At 44.7% G+C, this 17,667-nt stretch overlaps 1 protein-coding gene across 5 annotated transcripts in view; it reads right to left on the bottom strand.

Annotated features, from left to right (window-relative positions):
• LOC114660960 (myosin phosphatase Rho-interacting protein-like) overlaps positions 1–17,667 on the bottom strand; it is a 198,275-nt gene that overhangs the window by 173,423 nt on the left and 7,185 nt on the right. For all 5 annotated transcript variants that reach the window (XM_028813998.2, XM_028813997.2, XM_051934115.1 and 2 more), the window contains exon 3: positions 5,509–5,574. In XM_028813998.2, the coding sequence (XP_028669831.2) occupies positions 5,509–5,574 (66 nt within the window). The remainder of the gene's footprint in view (positions 1–5,508; positions 5,575–17,667) is intronic.

Here is a 17,667-nt window from a genome sequence, read left to right as displayed (position 1 = left end):
CACTCACGGGCAGTTATATGTTGTGTTGTCACGATGAAAGTCCAAACACGGAATCAAAATTCAATGTGATTTTTTTGACAAAAATTGAATTCAAAAAATAGTTTTTACTAAAGTTTTACAGTAAAAGTGTAAGTTTAAAAAGTATTTGTGTGTTCATTTCGAAGCCAAACAGAATGAAAACGTGTAACTAACACAACATGAAACAGAATTTTCTTTCAATTTATTACGTTGTACTATTTTCTACTACGTTTAAGTACTCGCTGTAATGTAAAATAGTTAGTTCTGTTATGCATATGGCACAATTCCCATGAAAATAACAATCTGCTTAAATTGGACATCCACTTCCCCATACGTGAGTGGCAGAGCCGTAAAGTGGCTAGTGTGTAGCGCCTGCCCGGGGGTTGGCGAGTGAAGTGAGGAGGAGGGCAGAGCCCCCCAGTAACCTTACAATATTGACTGTACACACAGAAATCAAAAAGAGTGAAATAAAAAACAATCTTAGTGGTTATAAAATAATAAATTCACACTAACTAAATGGTGCGACTCAAACCACCTACAACTGAACACCAGCAAAACCAAGGAGCCGGTGGTGGATTTTAGGAGGCCCAGACCCCTCATGGACCCCGTGATCATCAGAGGTGACTGTGTGCAGAGGGTGCAGACCTATAAATACCTGGGAGTGCAGCTGGATGATAAATTAGACTGGACTGTCAATACTGATGGTCTGTGCAAGAGAGGACAGAGCCGACTATACTTCCTTAGAAGGCTGGTGTCCTTCAACATCTGTAATAAGATGCTGCAGATGTTTTATCAGATGGTTGTGGCAAGCGCCCTCTTCTACGCGGTGGTGTGCTGGGGAGGCAGCATAAAGAAGAAGGACACCTCACGCCTGGACAAACTGGTGAGGAAGGCAGGCTCTATTGTTGGCATGGAGCTGGACAGTCTGACATCTGTGGCAGAGAGACGGGCGCTGAGCAGACTCCTGTCAATCATGGAGAATCCACTGCATCCACTGAACAGGATCATCTCCAGACAGAGGAGCAGCTTCAGCGACAGACTGCTGTCACCGTCCTGCTCCACTGACAGACTGAGGAGATCGTTCCTCCGCCAAACTATACGACTCTTCAATTCCACCAGAGGGGTAAAACGTTAACATTATACAAAGTTATTGTCTGTCTGTATACCTGCATTGTTATCACTCTTTAATATTGTTTTTTTTGTTTTTTGTCAGTATGCTGCTGCTGGATTATGTGAATTTCCCCTTGGGATTAATAAAGTATTCCCAGTGCTTCATCACTTTTTCCACATTTTCTTATGTTACAGCCTTATTCCAAAATGGATTAACTTCATTTTTTTCCTCAGAATTCTACACACAACACCCCATAATGACAATGTGAAAAAAGTTTACTTGAGGTTTTTGCAAATTTATTAAAAATAAAAAAATTGATAAAACACATGTACATAAGTATTCACAGCCTTTGCCGTGAAGCTCGAAATTGAGCTCAGGTGCCTCCTGTTTCCCCTGATCATCCTTGAGATGTTTCTGCAGCTTCATTGGAGTCCACCTGTGGTAAATTCAGTGGCCCAGCCAGAGCCCAGACTTGAATCTGATTGAACATCTCTGGAGAGATCTTAAAATGGCTCTGCACCGACGCTTCCCATCCAACCTGATGGAGCTTGAGAGGTGCTGCAAAGAGGAATGGGCGACACTGGCCAAGGATACGTGTGCCAAGCTTGTGGCATCATATTCAAAAAGACTTGAGGCTGGAATTGCTGCCAAAGGTGCATCGACAAAGGATTGAGCAAAGGCTGTGAATACTTATGGACATGGGATTTCTCAGTCTTTTTATTTTTAATAAATTTGCAAAAACCTCAAGTAAACTTTTTTCATGTTGTCATTATGGGGTGTTGTGTGTAGAATTCTGAGGGAAAAAATGAATTTAATCCATTTTGGAATAAGGCTGTAACATAACAAAATGTGGACAAAGTGATGAAGCGCTGGGAATACTTTCTGGATGCACTCACTCTGTCTATTTAACACAAATCCAACAAAGGCAGCAGACAGGACCACCTGACAAGTGAGGAAAACAAAACCGAAACAAAACTGGACACCCCTGCCATGCAAAGGTATGCAAATTAAACACGTCATTCTCAGAGAGTACAAATACGCCTCATCATATCTGACAGATCTGCAGTTGCAACAGAAGGGCGCCTTGGATTTCCACATGAGATCTGATCTTCAGCCAAAGAGCAGTAACTGACAGACTATCTGCTTAAACTAGTGGCCTTCCTCTTGTGAACGCTGAATACAACACTCTGACGTTCATTACAAAGAGAGTGTGGACCTCCACCCTGAGGACTTCTGCAAAAGTTAACTGCAGTCAGGGTCCCAGTCAAAGAGATCAGACTGGTGGAGTGGCTTGACGGTTCCCTGCCCCATCAATGAGGCCAATGAAGACTGCGGACTGACAGAAGTTGCTCTTTTTGACCTCCTTAGTGTTACTTTTTTTTTTTTTTTTTGAGAAAATAAAACCATGAAAAAGCATTGCATTTTTTGGCTTGAAAAATGACATATTTATTTAATCTGATCTTTCAACTGTAAAACATGCAAAAGTACAAATGTCGTTTGTGTGGCATATCCTGAAGCACAGTGAAATCCACAGTCAGGACTACATTAGTGCGATTCCCTGTGGATTTTCTTTGCAGTTTTTGAACTGCACATGTGCGACTGACTCGAGCGTCACTTTCAGATTTATCAGAATTGCTTTCGATCTGAAGACAGATTCACTTCCTGTCAAGAGTGTGCAACAAATGGGCTGCTGAAAAATGAGACCCCATTATGAGGCCAGGAGAAGACACGTCTGCACCACTGACTGGGTAACACTCGGCACCAATGCTGCTGGCACTTTTACAGCCCGAGTAATCGTCAGGTCTAACGTCTATACCGCGGCTTGAGTGACGCTCAGGACTAACGACTTTGGCGCTGCTTTTACAGCCCGAGTGACACTTGGGTCTAACGCTAAGGAGATTAAGAAAGATAAGTTCATGTGAACCACAAAATTTAAAAAGACCTCCAAATGGGAACTGAAGAGATGCCTACAGATGGAAGAGGCACCAGAGCATCTCCGACAGTCCGGGTGTGCATTAATCAAGATGTCTACAAATGGAGGAAACACATTACTCCAGTTAATCTTCCAAAACATATGCAATACTGAAAATGAAAATGGCCCCAGGGTAACACCAAAGTTATCTGCAGAAGTCTCTAGGACTTTCCAAACTTATGCTCATGGAAGGACAACACTGCCCTACAAAGGAAACACCGCTGCACATCTCCACAGTGCTCACGTAGACGGAGGAGACACAAGTTGAACCCTTTGGCAGAATCGTGCAGTGCTGTGTTTAGACATTAAAGACTCACCCAGCTGTGACTGAGGAGGAGGGAGCAACACGCCTGAAAATCGTATCAAGACTTTTGATAGAAGGACGTCAAGATAGCGGTCCTTCACATGAAGCTTAAGACACACCGGATGATGCAATGAGGAAAAATAAAAACCAATAGTGTGGCTTAAACCCTCAAAAACTGGACTCTTGACTTGGCCATTCCAAAACACCAGAGCTCACTCAGTCAAGTATCAGCAGCATGACGTGAAGAGAGCTGTTCACACGAGGAAATCCAAAAACGACAACGAACCGAGAAAGACTTCTGTAAGGAAGAAAAAACTCACAAATTACTCCTAAGTGTCGTGATAGTCTGATGAGCAGACACATCTGCTAGAGGGCACTGCTGACAATCACAGGGCTTCACATCGAGGCTCCGTGCATAGTATGAACAGTTTAAGAAGATCGTGCCCGTCTAGTATTGTGACTTAGGGGAGACTAGACCACATTTTTATGATATGCCCAAAGAGAAATCCAGGTAATTCCAACAGGTTTCCTACATACGAGGTCAGAGGCGCTCTCTTAAGCAGAAGTCTTGACAGGCTGGAGCTTCTAGCAAGAAACCTGCAAGACGACTCGACTTCACTCAGTTGCTACCCAGCACAGCTTTTCTTGGAGCAGTTTCATTTTTCTTTTGTGGCACAGTTTTTTAAATATTGTAGTGGAAAACAAATGCTTCATTAGTCGTCTTTATTCCTCCCTTCTGAACATGCGTTGCACTGTTCGGAGCTCTTCTTGTATTTCTGCAGCAGTCGAAATGGAGACCAGCATCGAAGGGTCTTATTTTATTCATTCAAACATCTTAAGATAAAAACAGCTAAGGGACACTTAGGTCAGACTGACTAAATCAACTTCACTCGTCTTTTAATAAGACATTTCTCCAATAACAGAAGGAGGAAGCTGATGGAGTAAACTAGAAGGTCTACGCTAAGCAGAATGCACTCCTACTGTAGATGGAAATAGAGAGGGAGAAGCAGGCAGGCAGGCAGCAGGATGTAACAGTTAAGACTTTGGATTTCAAAGCCGGAGGCTGTGCACTCAAAATGCCACCACTGACACTGTGTGACCCTGGACAGGTCCGTTCACCAGCCTGTGTGCCAATCAACTGGATCTCAGATGATGTAAGTCAGGTCTTGAAACATGAAAAATTGATCATAAAAATCAGACCCCGATTTATACGCCTGTTCAGAAATACAATAAATCAATAAATGTCGCATTTTTTACATCTTCTCGCCTCCTCCGATCTCTCATCAGTTTCTCAGACGCGTCGACTTTTGTTGCAGCAGCGCAGTTACCAATTTGTTTTGCCACTTCAACGACATTTAATTTAAAACCAGCTTCATATTTTCTTCTGATCAAACGCTCCATCGTAGATACGGGATGCTCTTACGATACAGGTATGTGAGCGGGTGAGATACAAAGAGCACAAATCAGTGCAAACGTCACTTTGGAATAATGCGAGTATCACCGTGTGGGCACAATAGAGAGAGAGAGAGAGAGCACAAGCTGATACAGCGCATTGCCACATCCACGTAGAAAAACAAAAAGGCCGTGTTAGCATATCGTAATCTCTTGGACCAATAGCGTGAGATTTCCGAATTTCAATTTATACAACCGACATTATAAAATACTGGAAATGATACGGTCAAATCAAGTCCTGACTCATCCGCGAGTACACACGGTAAATGAATGAGGCCACAGGCTCTAGCAGCCAATTGTGCTCAACGCCTTACAAGTGAAGATTGCAGGTTCAGCTTCTGGCAGCTCCAACGTGAACCCCGGTGATAAAGGTCTACACTTCCTCCAGCTCAGGATTGTGAGAATGCCACTAGCAAGGCTTCAAGTGACAAGCAAGAAAGTAAACCTTGATGTGAAGCAGGGTATCGCTCGCTTTAGTACCACACAGGCCATGGAAGGCTTGGAAAAACGTAGGCAAAAGTATACCCACTCTAAGTGTATTGCCATATTACACTGGGAAAGGGCACTGCAACCGGAAAGCAGGCAAACAAACCTGACACTGGCATGAAGAACAGCTAGAGGTGCAGTATAAAGCCAGAGAAACCAACTTACCATTTCATCGAGGGCATAGCGTAAAAGTCCGTGTTCATACAGGATGAAGAACCTCCTCTGCCATTTCTGTGAGAGAAGAAGAAGAAAAATAAAAACTCATGTAAATGTACTGAAACTGGGCAGAAACAAGAAGCTGGGGACATCAGCAAGGTGGAGTGTAGACCACACTGACGTGTAAAGGGTGGCACGCTGGGGTGATGTATGTGAACATGAGATGGGGTTGGGGGCAAAAAAAAAAAAAAAAAAAAAAAGCATCAGAGCCTGGCACATCAGGATCCTTGAGATGATGGAGCAGAAACATTTCTCACCCACCTCCAGGGTTTAACTTTTCATTTGACCCTCGCTTCTTATCTGACGAGAGTCAACAACAACAACATTTATTTATATAGCACATTTCATACAAAAAAGTAGCTCAAAGTGCTTTACATAATGAAGAAAAGAAAAATAAAAGACAAAGTAAGAAATTAAAATAAGACAAGATTAGTTAACATAGAATAAGAGTAAGGTCTGATGGCCGGGGGGGGGGGGGGGGAGGACAGAAAAAACAAAAAAAAAAACTCCAGACGGCTGGAGAAAAAAATAAAATCTGCAGGGGGTCCAGGCCACGAGACCACCCAGTCCCCTCTGGGCAAGTCTGGGAAGTCGTTCTTCGTGCAATCCTGAGTATCACCACCATCCTATCAAAGCTATCAAATATATTCACATACAGGCTGTGACAGATAGGGGGCGCTGTCGACCCCTTGAACCCTCAGACCACACATCAGACAAGAAATGAACTTATTAACAAAATAGCATGCACAAAGCACCTCCACTATACTCAAATCAATCAATAATCACAAACACTAATCAATAACCAAATCCTGCACTCCACCCAGCAGCTCTGTCGCACTCCCTCCCACCTCCGGCTCGGCCTGCTGGGGCTTCCCAGAGTCCTTTTAAAGTCCTTGACCCAGAAATGACTTCCTAGCACTTCCGGGTCAGATCAAAAACTCTTCTTTTTCTTCAGCCCAGAAGTACTTCATTTCTTCCGCCCTCGTCACGAGGTAGTACTTCTGGGCTATGATGATAATATAAATCCTTGTGCCTCCCTGCAGCGTCCCCTGGCGGCCCCCACAGTATCCAGCAGGGCTGTGAAGGAAAACTCCAATGTCCATGATGCCCTGCGGGAATTCGGAGCACCTCCATGTTGCAGGGAGGACTCCACCTAGTGGTGTGGGGGTATTGGCTGGTAAACACTGCTGGCAATCTCTCACAAGGCATATTCTGTATATATCATTTACGAATGTACACACACATTTATATAACATACTAATTACGCTTACTTGTCAAAGACGGGTAACTGAATACATTTTTAAGTGTTTGATATTTGACATCATTTGCCCTCTGTGTTCTTCCTATACTTTTCTTCTTCTTCTTCTTCTCAACTTCTCGTCCAGCACTGTCTCTCTCAAACGCGTTCCCATGCACAGACTCCATCATGTTGGGCACCTGGCTCACCTCCAGTAAGCTTTTTGACTAACACCAGTGGTCATCAGGCCCCCATCACTGTGAAAACACCATTCGTATCTGCGCAAATACACCTCATCTCTGAAGGCCACTTGGACTGGCCTCGCTGGTGTTCAGAGAGCCACCGTTACTTGATATCTTATTTCATTTGCTGTGGTTGAAACCCTCCACTTTGAATTAAGCTTTGCGCTCCTAACGTATTGCGTCGTCATCCCTACCACTGACAGAGCAAAGTGACGATAACCAATGAGATTGCTCGGGGGGGGGACTGGACAAACCCAAACCCACAAGTGCCTACGCAGTAGCATTTTATTACATAGTAGGTACATAACTGATATTTTGTACACACACACACACTATATAGGAGTACGTACAGTACGAGTCTGTATACACACACATGAACATGTGCAGTACACCCCTGACAGGGCTCTGTAGAAAACAAACAAGAATAAAATCTAAAGACAGACAATGACAGGCAAGAGAGACGAATTATCTGGAAAGTAGGGAGAGAGAGAAACCCCCCATGTGCTAATTCCATAATTTTCCCTAAACGGCATTTGTGCCGGTCACCTGCTATTTTTAGGAGCCGCCAAGAAACAGTACAATAGAGACAGATGAACTCCGCTCGCTCGTATTAATAGCTTTCACAGAGCACACAGGAGACGAAGACAAATGGGGCACATCTGTTTTACACAGCGTCTCTTTCTTCAGCATTAGCAGCTGAACGTGTAGGTCCCACCAACAATCCTCCACAGCTTGATTACACCCCTCAGCTCCAGGGGCTTAAGAGGCTTCATTTGGAGACGTGCGGCCTGCTGTTATGGCTGGAGACCAAAACTCACTGCGCATTAGCAGCTGACTAAAGGAAGCCTGCTTTCAACCGGCTCATATTGTCCCGGTGAAGGACCTGCTCGCCAAAATGAGCGAAAGCACAGAACTTTTCACATGATGAGCCACAGTCCTCTACTCCTGGAGTCATCGGACAGTTCACAACTTGCCCATCGGAGCCGACTACATGGCTCTCAGGGACAGAGGACAAAAGCTTAGAAGGTAACACCGAGGGGCCATCGGAGAAACAACATAACAACTCTGTCGTACATTGGACCACAGGGCACCCTGGGTCAGAATCAACATTACAGCTCTTTTAACTCGTGTTATGGCAAGTGGGGTAGTGGGTGGCAAAGCAGCACCCCTGCAGTGGCCATCTTAAAACGCAGCCAGACACTCAAAACACAAGACGCCCCAATCCAACGACATCTATCACGGATCTCTGAAGCAGGCGGTACAATTTTGCTGGAGTAAGTTCACAGCCGATTAGGGGACGACGCCATAGGACAATCTTATCCTACTCTGCCTGGCCTCCTGGCACTCAGCTCTGGTAGATGTTAAAAGTCAGCATTCAGGCCCATGGCTGGCACTTCAGTAAGTCACCCTGTGACGTCAAGCACATCCCTTACCAGGCTCTGCTCCAATTGTGAACAACAAAAAGGACGCAAAAATGCAGGAATCACACCTCTCATGTAGAAATCTCACACGGTTTAACTGGCATAACGTAGAGAAATGCCAGTTTCATGGCACACTCCTGCCCTCTAAGAAAAGCCCAAAACAGAAACAAAGGTGAAGTCTGAAAAATGGACAAAGTACTCAGCAACACAGAGTGCTGTCCAAAGCCCGTCCAGTCACACAAGCAGAGGTCAGGAGACAAAACGGAGAGAGCAGGAACTTGAGAGTCCACCCTGTGACGGGCGAATGTACTGAATACGGAGTGGACCGGAGCCTTTAACAGGCCGACACCAACAACATGGAGAGCAGAGCTGTGACCAGCTGAACCGAAAAGAAGAGAAATGTCCTTAAAGAAGTAAACGGATAATCCCAGCGACTGGCCGAGATCACTGCCACTTTATTCCCCTTAACCATAGCATGGCTAAAGTATGGCGGTCTCTCTCTCTCGGAGTGTGAGTGCCACACATAATACTCACATATGACAAACGTTTCGAGGTTGTGACAATGGGACCATAAGCTGTTGTAACTTGTAGCATCTTTCAGGTGAAAAGGGGAATCAGAAATGATAGCAAGATGTTAACAACGTGTGGCCCCAGAATGGGAGCAGAGCCCTCACGGTCACACTTTGAATGGAATGGAGGTGGCCTGAGTGGTCCAGCCATCCACTATCTAATCTGTTATCCAATTCAAGGTCACAACTTGGATGGGATGTCATTCTGTTAACAGGACACACACACACCACTGCAGGCACAATTTAGAGCTGGCAATGAAGCCACCCTGAACACCTTGGCATGTGGGGAGGAAAGCCCCACTCAGGCATGAGAGAACAAGTAAACCTCCCATGAGCAGTGCTAGCTGCATCTGTAACACCTGAAATAAAGTCGAGCTACAAGGCAAGTGGACATCTCAGTATCTGAGGCTGGTAAAGAAATGAGCTGCTCTGGATGTTCATGAAGGGGCTTCAGGTCTACCACGTTGTGCCAGATGTGTGTGTGGCTCAGCTTAGATAGAATGAGTGATGGCCGACTGCTCGAATGATAGGATGTTGAATGCATTAGGTGAGCCCACAGTTAGCGGAGCTGCTAAATCAACAGACTACTCTGCCAAAGGCAAATTCACAAACACCACATGTGTGGCACCTGCTGGGTTTCTGATGCCAGATGAGTGTCCACCGCTACACCTGAAAGTGCACCGAATGGTAAGTATGGGAGCAGCTGGATGCCATCTCTAGTTACAGGTACACCACTGCTGTGATGGCCAATCTTGTTCTGAGCCAAGAACAGACCCCGAATTCCGAACTCATGGATTGACCCCCAGCTGAGAGGGTCGAGTCTTGAAGTGCAGTAAACAGAAGGAATGAGGAGTACGTGACGTCTGAAATTTCCACTAAATGTTACTAATATTTCCTGCATGTGCCAACGTAAACCTTAACATCAGGAGGCCTGATCCCATAAAGCAGATGAAGCCCCTTGTTGACACCCCCGATTTGAAAAGCAGCTCAAGATGAGCGTTTGTAAAGGACTACATGCTGCATCATCTCTGGAATCACCAGTTCCTGTGGCACCAGTATAACAGAGGTTTTCATTTTGATTCTAGCCGTAGGGATTTAAAAGCACCCCCCTGAGACCATCACCATGACACTGGTTTGGGGTCTTGAGGGCTGTATTGATATTTGGAGATGTGTACCTCTGTTTGGATTACCCATGATAATCCTGTTTAAGTGGAGAAGCCAGGCAAAGAGCAATCAATAATTTGACCCTCATTAGCATTCTAATGACATTGATGAAAACATCACTGGTGCCAGGCCTAGAAATGCCATCTGATGCCAGGGTAACATATAATGTGATTGTGCTCAGCCTACAAAAGCAGCAGAGACCCTCCATGTGGGCACACCACCTCCAAGGTGAAGGATGAGTACAATGACAGCTAATAAACAGGCAAGAGAGAGAGAGAGATGGACCAGCCATACTAGATGTTGGCAGTACAAACTGGCTCATGTAACTTTCGGGCGGGTAAAGCGCTGGATGTCGTGCAGGAGGTTACATACCAGCAAAAACATATTCAGACGCGCTGGGTGTAGAACCAGACTTGTTGATCATGGGTGGTCTTTCTCCTACTCGAGAGGCCCCAACAGGTATGGGGATACACACAAGCACCCGAACGGGAGCCACACAGTTGGGAGTTTGCTCTGGAGGATGAGAGGGTCACCTCAATGCGACTCTGAGTTGCAAAGGGTAACACGTTGACTGGTGCATACCTGGAACAGCAAACGACAACTCCGAGCATTCCACCTGTTCAAAAACACTGGACTGGGTGCTCAAGATGGCACCAACAAATTTCTCCCGAGGAACAAAAAGAAAGTTTGATGTTCCACCAACTGGGAGACTTCAATGCTCAAGACAGGAATGATGGCGACACCGAGATGGGCATGATTGCAAGGGAAGGCCTGCCAGAGCAGTGAATCGTTCCTGGATTTCCGTCTAGTCTCATCTTGGTTGGCTGAAAAAAGAGCATCCTGGGCCAAAGGTCAATGAGAGACTTTGATGTCATCTGATCTTAAGCTATATGTTCTGGGCATTCAGACAAAACCTGATCCTGAACTGCCAACGGATTATTAAATGGTGCGCTGGCTCCAATGGACAGAGCACCTGCTGGACAACACAAGTGGACAGTTAGCATTTACTGGGAACACATAACTGAGCTCCTCTCGAGCAGAGGCGTAAACTCTCAACCTCCTAAAGAACTTCTTCACTGTAGGAGAGGTGAAAAATGGCTGATACTAAGGGGGTCATTGCACTGGAGTGGTTCACAGCCAAGTGCGATGCAGCAGAGACGAGAATCAGCCCCTTTAAATGTGAGAATGTGGATCTCTCTCTGAAAAGAGGGGCTTGGACTTTACAAAGTAAGGGGTGAGAGGCTGCTTCAAGGGTCTCAGGGTCTCGCTCAATAGCGAGGGTAGAGGTGATCATGCAACTGGCCCAAGAATTGGTTCAGATGCAGTAGTTTCACAGCCATCTTACTAAACTATGGAGGGTAAAGGAACTGCATAGTGACCCAAAGAATGAGAACGCAGGTGCCAATGGCTGAAATGAGACTCCTAGGCAGGATTGCTGGGGTCACTCGGAATGACAGGGTGGGAAACTAAGGAATACAGGAGGACCTCAGGGAAGAATGGATGCCTTAGGCATGTAGTTTGGCATCTCCCACATGAAATGTAGCCACCTGGAAGAAGACCAAGGGTCAGCCCTGGGACAGCATAGAGCGGTCATAGATATCAGATGTCCTGGGAGCATCAGGGTACTCCCCAGGAACCGCTGGAGGAAGCTTCTGGAGTCAGGGAGGCCTACTCCTGCAACTGTGACCAGTAAAACTGAAATGATGATTTGCAAAACGAGTAAATCGGGTATGTGGCAACCGTAAAATAAATAAATAAGGATGATGTCATTCACTGACGATCCACAAAACTCTCCCACTTTCACAATTCTTATTTTGAGAACTAGGGGGCTTTGCCCCCTGCTTGCTTCGCTCGCCAACCCCCGTGCCTGTGCTATGCGCTAAGCCTCTTTGCGGCTCTGCAGCTCACGTATGTGAATGCGGATGTACAATTTACTAACTATTTTACATTACAGCGAGCAATTAACAATATTAAAAAATAGTAAAACGTAATAAACTGAAAGTAAATTATGTTTGATGTTGTGTTAAGAGTTATTCGTCGTGTTATACGATTTCGTTCTGTTTGGCTTTGAAATTAACACACAAAAACTTTTTAAACTTACACTTTTACTGTAAAACTTCAGTAAAAATTTTTGGAATTAACTTTTCATCGATATTGCATTGAATTTTGATTCTGTGTTTGGACTTTCATCGTGACAACGCAACGTATAACTGCCTGTGAGTGAATATCGTTTCTTTCGAAAAAGTAATTTAATACAGAGAATGTTTGGCTCTGTGATGTGTTAATTGTCATAACAAAAGCTATTCTAACGGGAAACTGTAAACATTTTAATACGATTGGCATATCGAGATCTCCTTTGGTGTCTCATGTCATTAGTGAAGATGGACTACATTACCTTTCTTGGTTACATCTTTCTTTCCACAGTAATTCGGCCGGTGGGAGACCAGAGAGTGTTGACGGTTGTAGTTATTCTTCGTTATATTGTAAGTTGATGTTTTCATCTTCCTCACCATCACAACTAACTGTTTCAGCAGAGTCTATTGATACACATTTAACCAATTTGCTGTGTAACCGATTGTCATTTTTGTCATTAATTCATTTGACTTCCTCATTTCTCAGTACTATGATTGCCCATGTACTCATTTCTTCTGTTGATAAAAATTCTTCAATAAGATCTGGACACATCTTCTTTATTAAAGTGAGGAACACGTTGTTAAAATTTATAAGAGCTGAAAGCACAGGAACTGTGTCTGTCAAATGCATTAATAATAATAATTCTTTGCATTTATATTGCACTTTTCTCACTACTCAAAGCACTCAGCAATTGCAGGTTAAGGGCCCAACACAGCAGAGTCCCTTTTTGTTGGCATTTACAAGATTTGAACCAGCAACCTTCCGAATGCCAGTGCAGATCCCCAGCCTCAGAGCATTCACACCAATGAGGCGAGAGGGCCGTGGCTGAATATGATTGATAGGAGGGCGGGAATTGAAAAAATCTTCCAAAAAGTCTCGTCGCAGGATCCTTTTATATGAGAGACAGATTTCTCTTTGTAAGCCCTTTGGGACGATATTTAAAAAAATAACAAACCGGGGTTCAGTGGTGGACAGACCCTAACCTGCCATTTAATCCTACAGCTTGTTGGTGTTCCAAAACTGGTCATTGCCTAGTGAGCCCCGCATCTCAATGTATTTCAAAGACTCTCGACATTGATTTGAGACGGACACCGTAATGGAAGACGCAGGTGAAGATGAGGATAGGCTTTATCCCGGTTCTCTCTCAGCTGGTTTTGTGCTTCATTCTTGATTGGCTGCTGATGACAGAAACTAATAAAACGCAAGTCAATTACAATCAAGACGATACACAAAGTCCTATTAGCAACAGTAAAGAGTTAATAGTGGAGACAGTGGGGGGGAATGAACGCCTGCAGCCACTGCGGCCCTCCAGGAACTGACTGACACCCCTGACCTAAGTTAACTGCGGCAACAGCAAAACGAACGAATGCTTCAGCATCAAAAAAAAAAACAAATCAAACATGCGGGGGGGGCGGACGGACGCTTTCCTGATTTAGCGCGGTCTCAGGCTCGTTAATCTTAATTGGCCAGTGGGTGGGAGTGACGGGAGCTCCCGGACTTGCAGCCCGATACGTGACAGCTCTCACTCAGGGGCACTTCTGTTTTCCACAAGCGCACGTGAGAATGTCCAGGAGTGCCCATCATACACTGCTCACATTTCTTGGAATTATCAGCCTTCCAATCAATCACAGAAAAACTTGTTATTAAATAATAAAGAGTCTCTGTTTCGCCGGGAGTCACTGTGACGTGCGAACAGCCTGTGGGGGCAGCACTGCTGTCTTTGGCAACGGCAAGTCCGTGCATTCCTTTCATCTGCGCCTTTTCCTTTTTCGTCTCTTTTCCCACCACTCACTGCCTCGAGTTTTCTTGCGAGTTCAGAGAAAGCCCGGAGATGATCCATACAGCCTGGGAGTGTAGGATTTTGTTGGTTTGTTTTTGGAGCAGGTAATAACAGCTTGTGGCTTGTTATGCCAACGCAATTCCCTGCTTGGAGTTGGGCCAGCCTCGGGTAACAAGCACTTGGCACTCTCGCTACTGGCCGGGGGGACCTCTGCATTCATCAGTCAGGTGACTCACTGTCTCCAACATGCCTGAAATGGGAAAAGTGGCTACAGTCGGCACTTCTGAATCAGCAGCCACAACTCATTCTCTCACCATTTCACTCCTCTCAGGGAAAACTGGAGGGCTCAGAGAGGCACACGTTCAGCTTCACTCGGGCAGACGGCAAACTTCTTGGTGCACCAGGCCTGGGACATCTTGTGGGAGAATTCCAGTCGCCCTACAAAGCAGTCCAAACGCAGAGACACGTCCTCTTTGTACCCGCACAGCTCCCTTTATACAAGATTTTAATACCACATACCCCCGCGTTCAGGCATCAGGAATGTTTAAAGGCTTAAGTAGGCCAGCGACACTTAGGGAAAGAAACAGGCGGCAGGAGCAAGAAGGGCATCACAGACGGAAAAACAGCTCGACCACCTTACTCCACCTTTAGGGTGCGACTGTCTTCAGTACAGAGTCCAGTAACATTCGTACTTGTGTGGGTTAATCAGCACTCTTGAGCATCAGGACCAGAGGTAGAATAACCTTACCTTGAAACTCCTGTCTCCAGTACCTCAAAGATATGGAGCCATTGGGGAAAAGCTGGCACAAAAATGCTCATCAATCCTACTGACCTAAAAAGGGGATACTCAAGGACAAGGTTTTCTAAAAATGACTACGCCACCTCAGTGTCAAAGTTTGAATGGTGGGGCAACCCTCTCCCTTTAAAATTCAAAGATGGCATCCTCACATACACTTGCATGCTTCTTATATATAAACGTCTACGCGTGGAAGTCCGTCTGTCTGTCTGTCTGTCTGTCCATCCCAGAAGTGAGAGGTGGAGTTGGGCTAAGGGCTCCACTTCAGAGGATACGCAAGCGAGGCCAGCACATCGGCAAAACTAAACCTCCGAAGAGAGAGTCACTCGCGTATGCGCCATTACAGAAGTGTGGCGAGGACATGGACAAAACGGTAATCCTTTTACTTTTCCTCCTGCCGCTAATACACAAGCGATGCGAGCACATCGGTAAAATGAAACCTCTGAGAGAAAGACAAAGTCGCTCAGCCGCTAATACACAAGCGAAGGAGTATGTGGACAAAACAAATCCTCCTAGCAGAGAGACGCCCAGAGGACTGCCTCTCAATTACCTGACATCTCGACATTTTTGTTTTATTTCTGACAATTTCAAGTTTCTAGGACCCCAGGCTTACACAGTTAGTATTTATATAGAAATAGTGGCACTTCATGTTTCTGGCTATGAAAATATAACTAAACTAGGGGGGGGGGGGGGGGGGGGGGGCTAGCCCAACTCCCAGCTGTGGTCAGAATATTAGTAAAATCTGTCAATCTTCTTCTTCTTCTTTCAGCTGCTCCCATTACGGGTTGGCACAGCTAATCATCTTCTTCCATCTCTTCCTGTCCTTGTCATCTTGCTCTGTCACCCCCATCACCTTCATGTCCTCTCTCACCACATCCATAAACCTTCTCTTAGGCCTTCCTCTCCTCCTCTTACCCATCAGCTCCATCCTTAGCATCCTTCTCCGAGTATACCCCTCATCTCTCCTCTGCACATGTCCAAACCAATGCCATCTCTGACTCTCTGACTTTGTCTACAAACCGTCCCACCTGAGCTGACCCTCTAATGTCCTCATTTCTCATCCCGTCCATCCTCGTCACACCCAATGTAAATCTTAGCATTTTTTTTAACTCTGCCACCTCCAGCTCTGTCTCCTGTGCCACCGTCTCCAGCCCTTATAACACAGCTGGTCTCACTACCATCCTGTAGACCTTCCCTGTCACTCTCGCTGATACCCGTCTGTCACCAATCACTCCTGACACCCTGCCTGCACTCTCCTCTTCACTTCTCTTCCACACTCCCCATTACTCTGCACTGTTGATCTCAAGTATTTAAACTCATAGTTAAATCTGCAAAAGTACAAAAGAAAAATCATTTACTGAAGTAAAACTCACAAAACTCTATAAATACGTAAAAGAAATATTATTAACTGAGTAAAAATCATACAAGAATAAAATGAGAATAAAACATTTACTCACTTTCCGATTGGAGTATTCCTGTTAAACTGAGGTCCACTATGTGTGACGAGTATTTATAAGAGATGAAATAAACGATTCAGATGTTTTAACTGACAAAAAACTTTCTTGATATTTTAAATTTATAATTTAAAAACAGAATAAGAATCTGAAAATCTAATAACATCACTTTAAAGTTGGATACACTCTGAAATGAATAATACCAAACATATATATATGTAGATTTTAAAATAAGCCGATTTAAAGCATGACATAAAATGGTTGCACTTTTAGGCTTAGAGGAGTTTCCATAGAGAGAGTAGGCGATGCTTACAAGTGTCCAGCAGCGTTTACTGGTCTCAATGGATTACACATCTCTCAATTAGATAAAAAAAAAAATCCTGGGATGAGACGTGACTTTTTCAGAAAGATAATTTCAAGTACCGCGAGACAAGACTTTGCACCAGGCCCAGAAATAAAAGACAAAGAGTAGAAGACAAAGTAGAACGTCATAAAGAATTCAAAAACATTGCTGTGATAGACACGCAGAGCAAGTTAGAGATTATGAAAGTACTGAAATTGGAAAGGCATGAAAAACTGATAGAAAGATCGCATTAGTGCAAACAAACAGAAATGAAATAACAGAACAGCGAAAAGAGATTGAATATATAATAATGATGATAATAATTCTTTGCATTTCTATAGCACTTTTCTCACTACTCAAAGCGCTCAGCAATTGCAGGTTAAGGAACTTCCTTGCTCAAGGGTCCAACAATTTGTGAATTTCCCCTTGGGATTAATAAAGTATCTATCTAACAGAGCAGAGTCCCTATTGGCATTTTACGGGATTCGAACCGACAACCTTCCGATTGCCAGTACTGATCTCTAGCCTCTATATGGACAGAGGTGATATGGCACAAGTATGGAGATATTGTTCAGCTTTAAACTTTAAGTCGGAGACTCGTAGATCGTCTAATTCGTGTTGCCATCTACCCAATGAAGAGGCCTATCCACGAGAATTCAAAGATTTGTGGTTTGGTGAAAGTGAAATCCACGTACACTACAGGTAACATATCCGAGTCAACAATAATCTGTTCGCGTTCACTCATTCAATGCTCAAGACAGAGATGTACTCAATTCAGGACGTACGCTATGAGAATCTGTGGTCCCGCAACAATTAAAGCTACGACAAGTTTAATCTATATATATAAAATCCCTTTGTGCGTCCAGGTGTCCATGCGTGTGGGTGTCTTCGGGTGAAGTGCGCATGTGTGGGGCACGGTGCGACGCGCGATATTACTGTCAGAGAAAGTTAGAGGCGTTTTACAGAAAT

Source organism: Erpetoichthys calabaricus, chromosome 11 (genome assembly GCF_900747795.2).
Source record: "Erpetoichthys calabaricus chromosome 11, fErpCal1.3, whole genome shotgun sequence".
NCBI lineage: Eukaryota > Metazoa > Chordata > Cladistia > Polypteriformes > Polypteridae > Erpetoichthys > Erpetoichthys calabaricus.
Note: the sequence above shows the minus strand (reverse complement) of the source record. Positions and strands in the feature narration are given on the sequence as shown.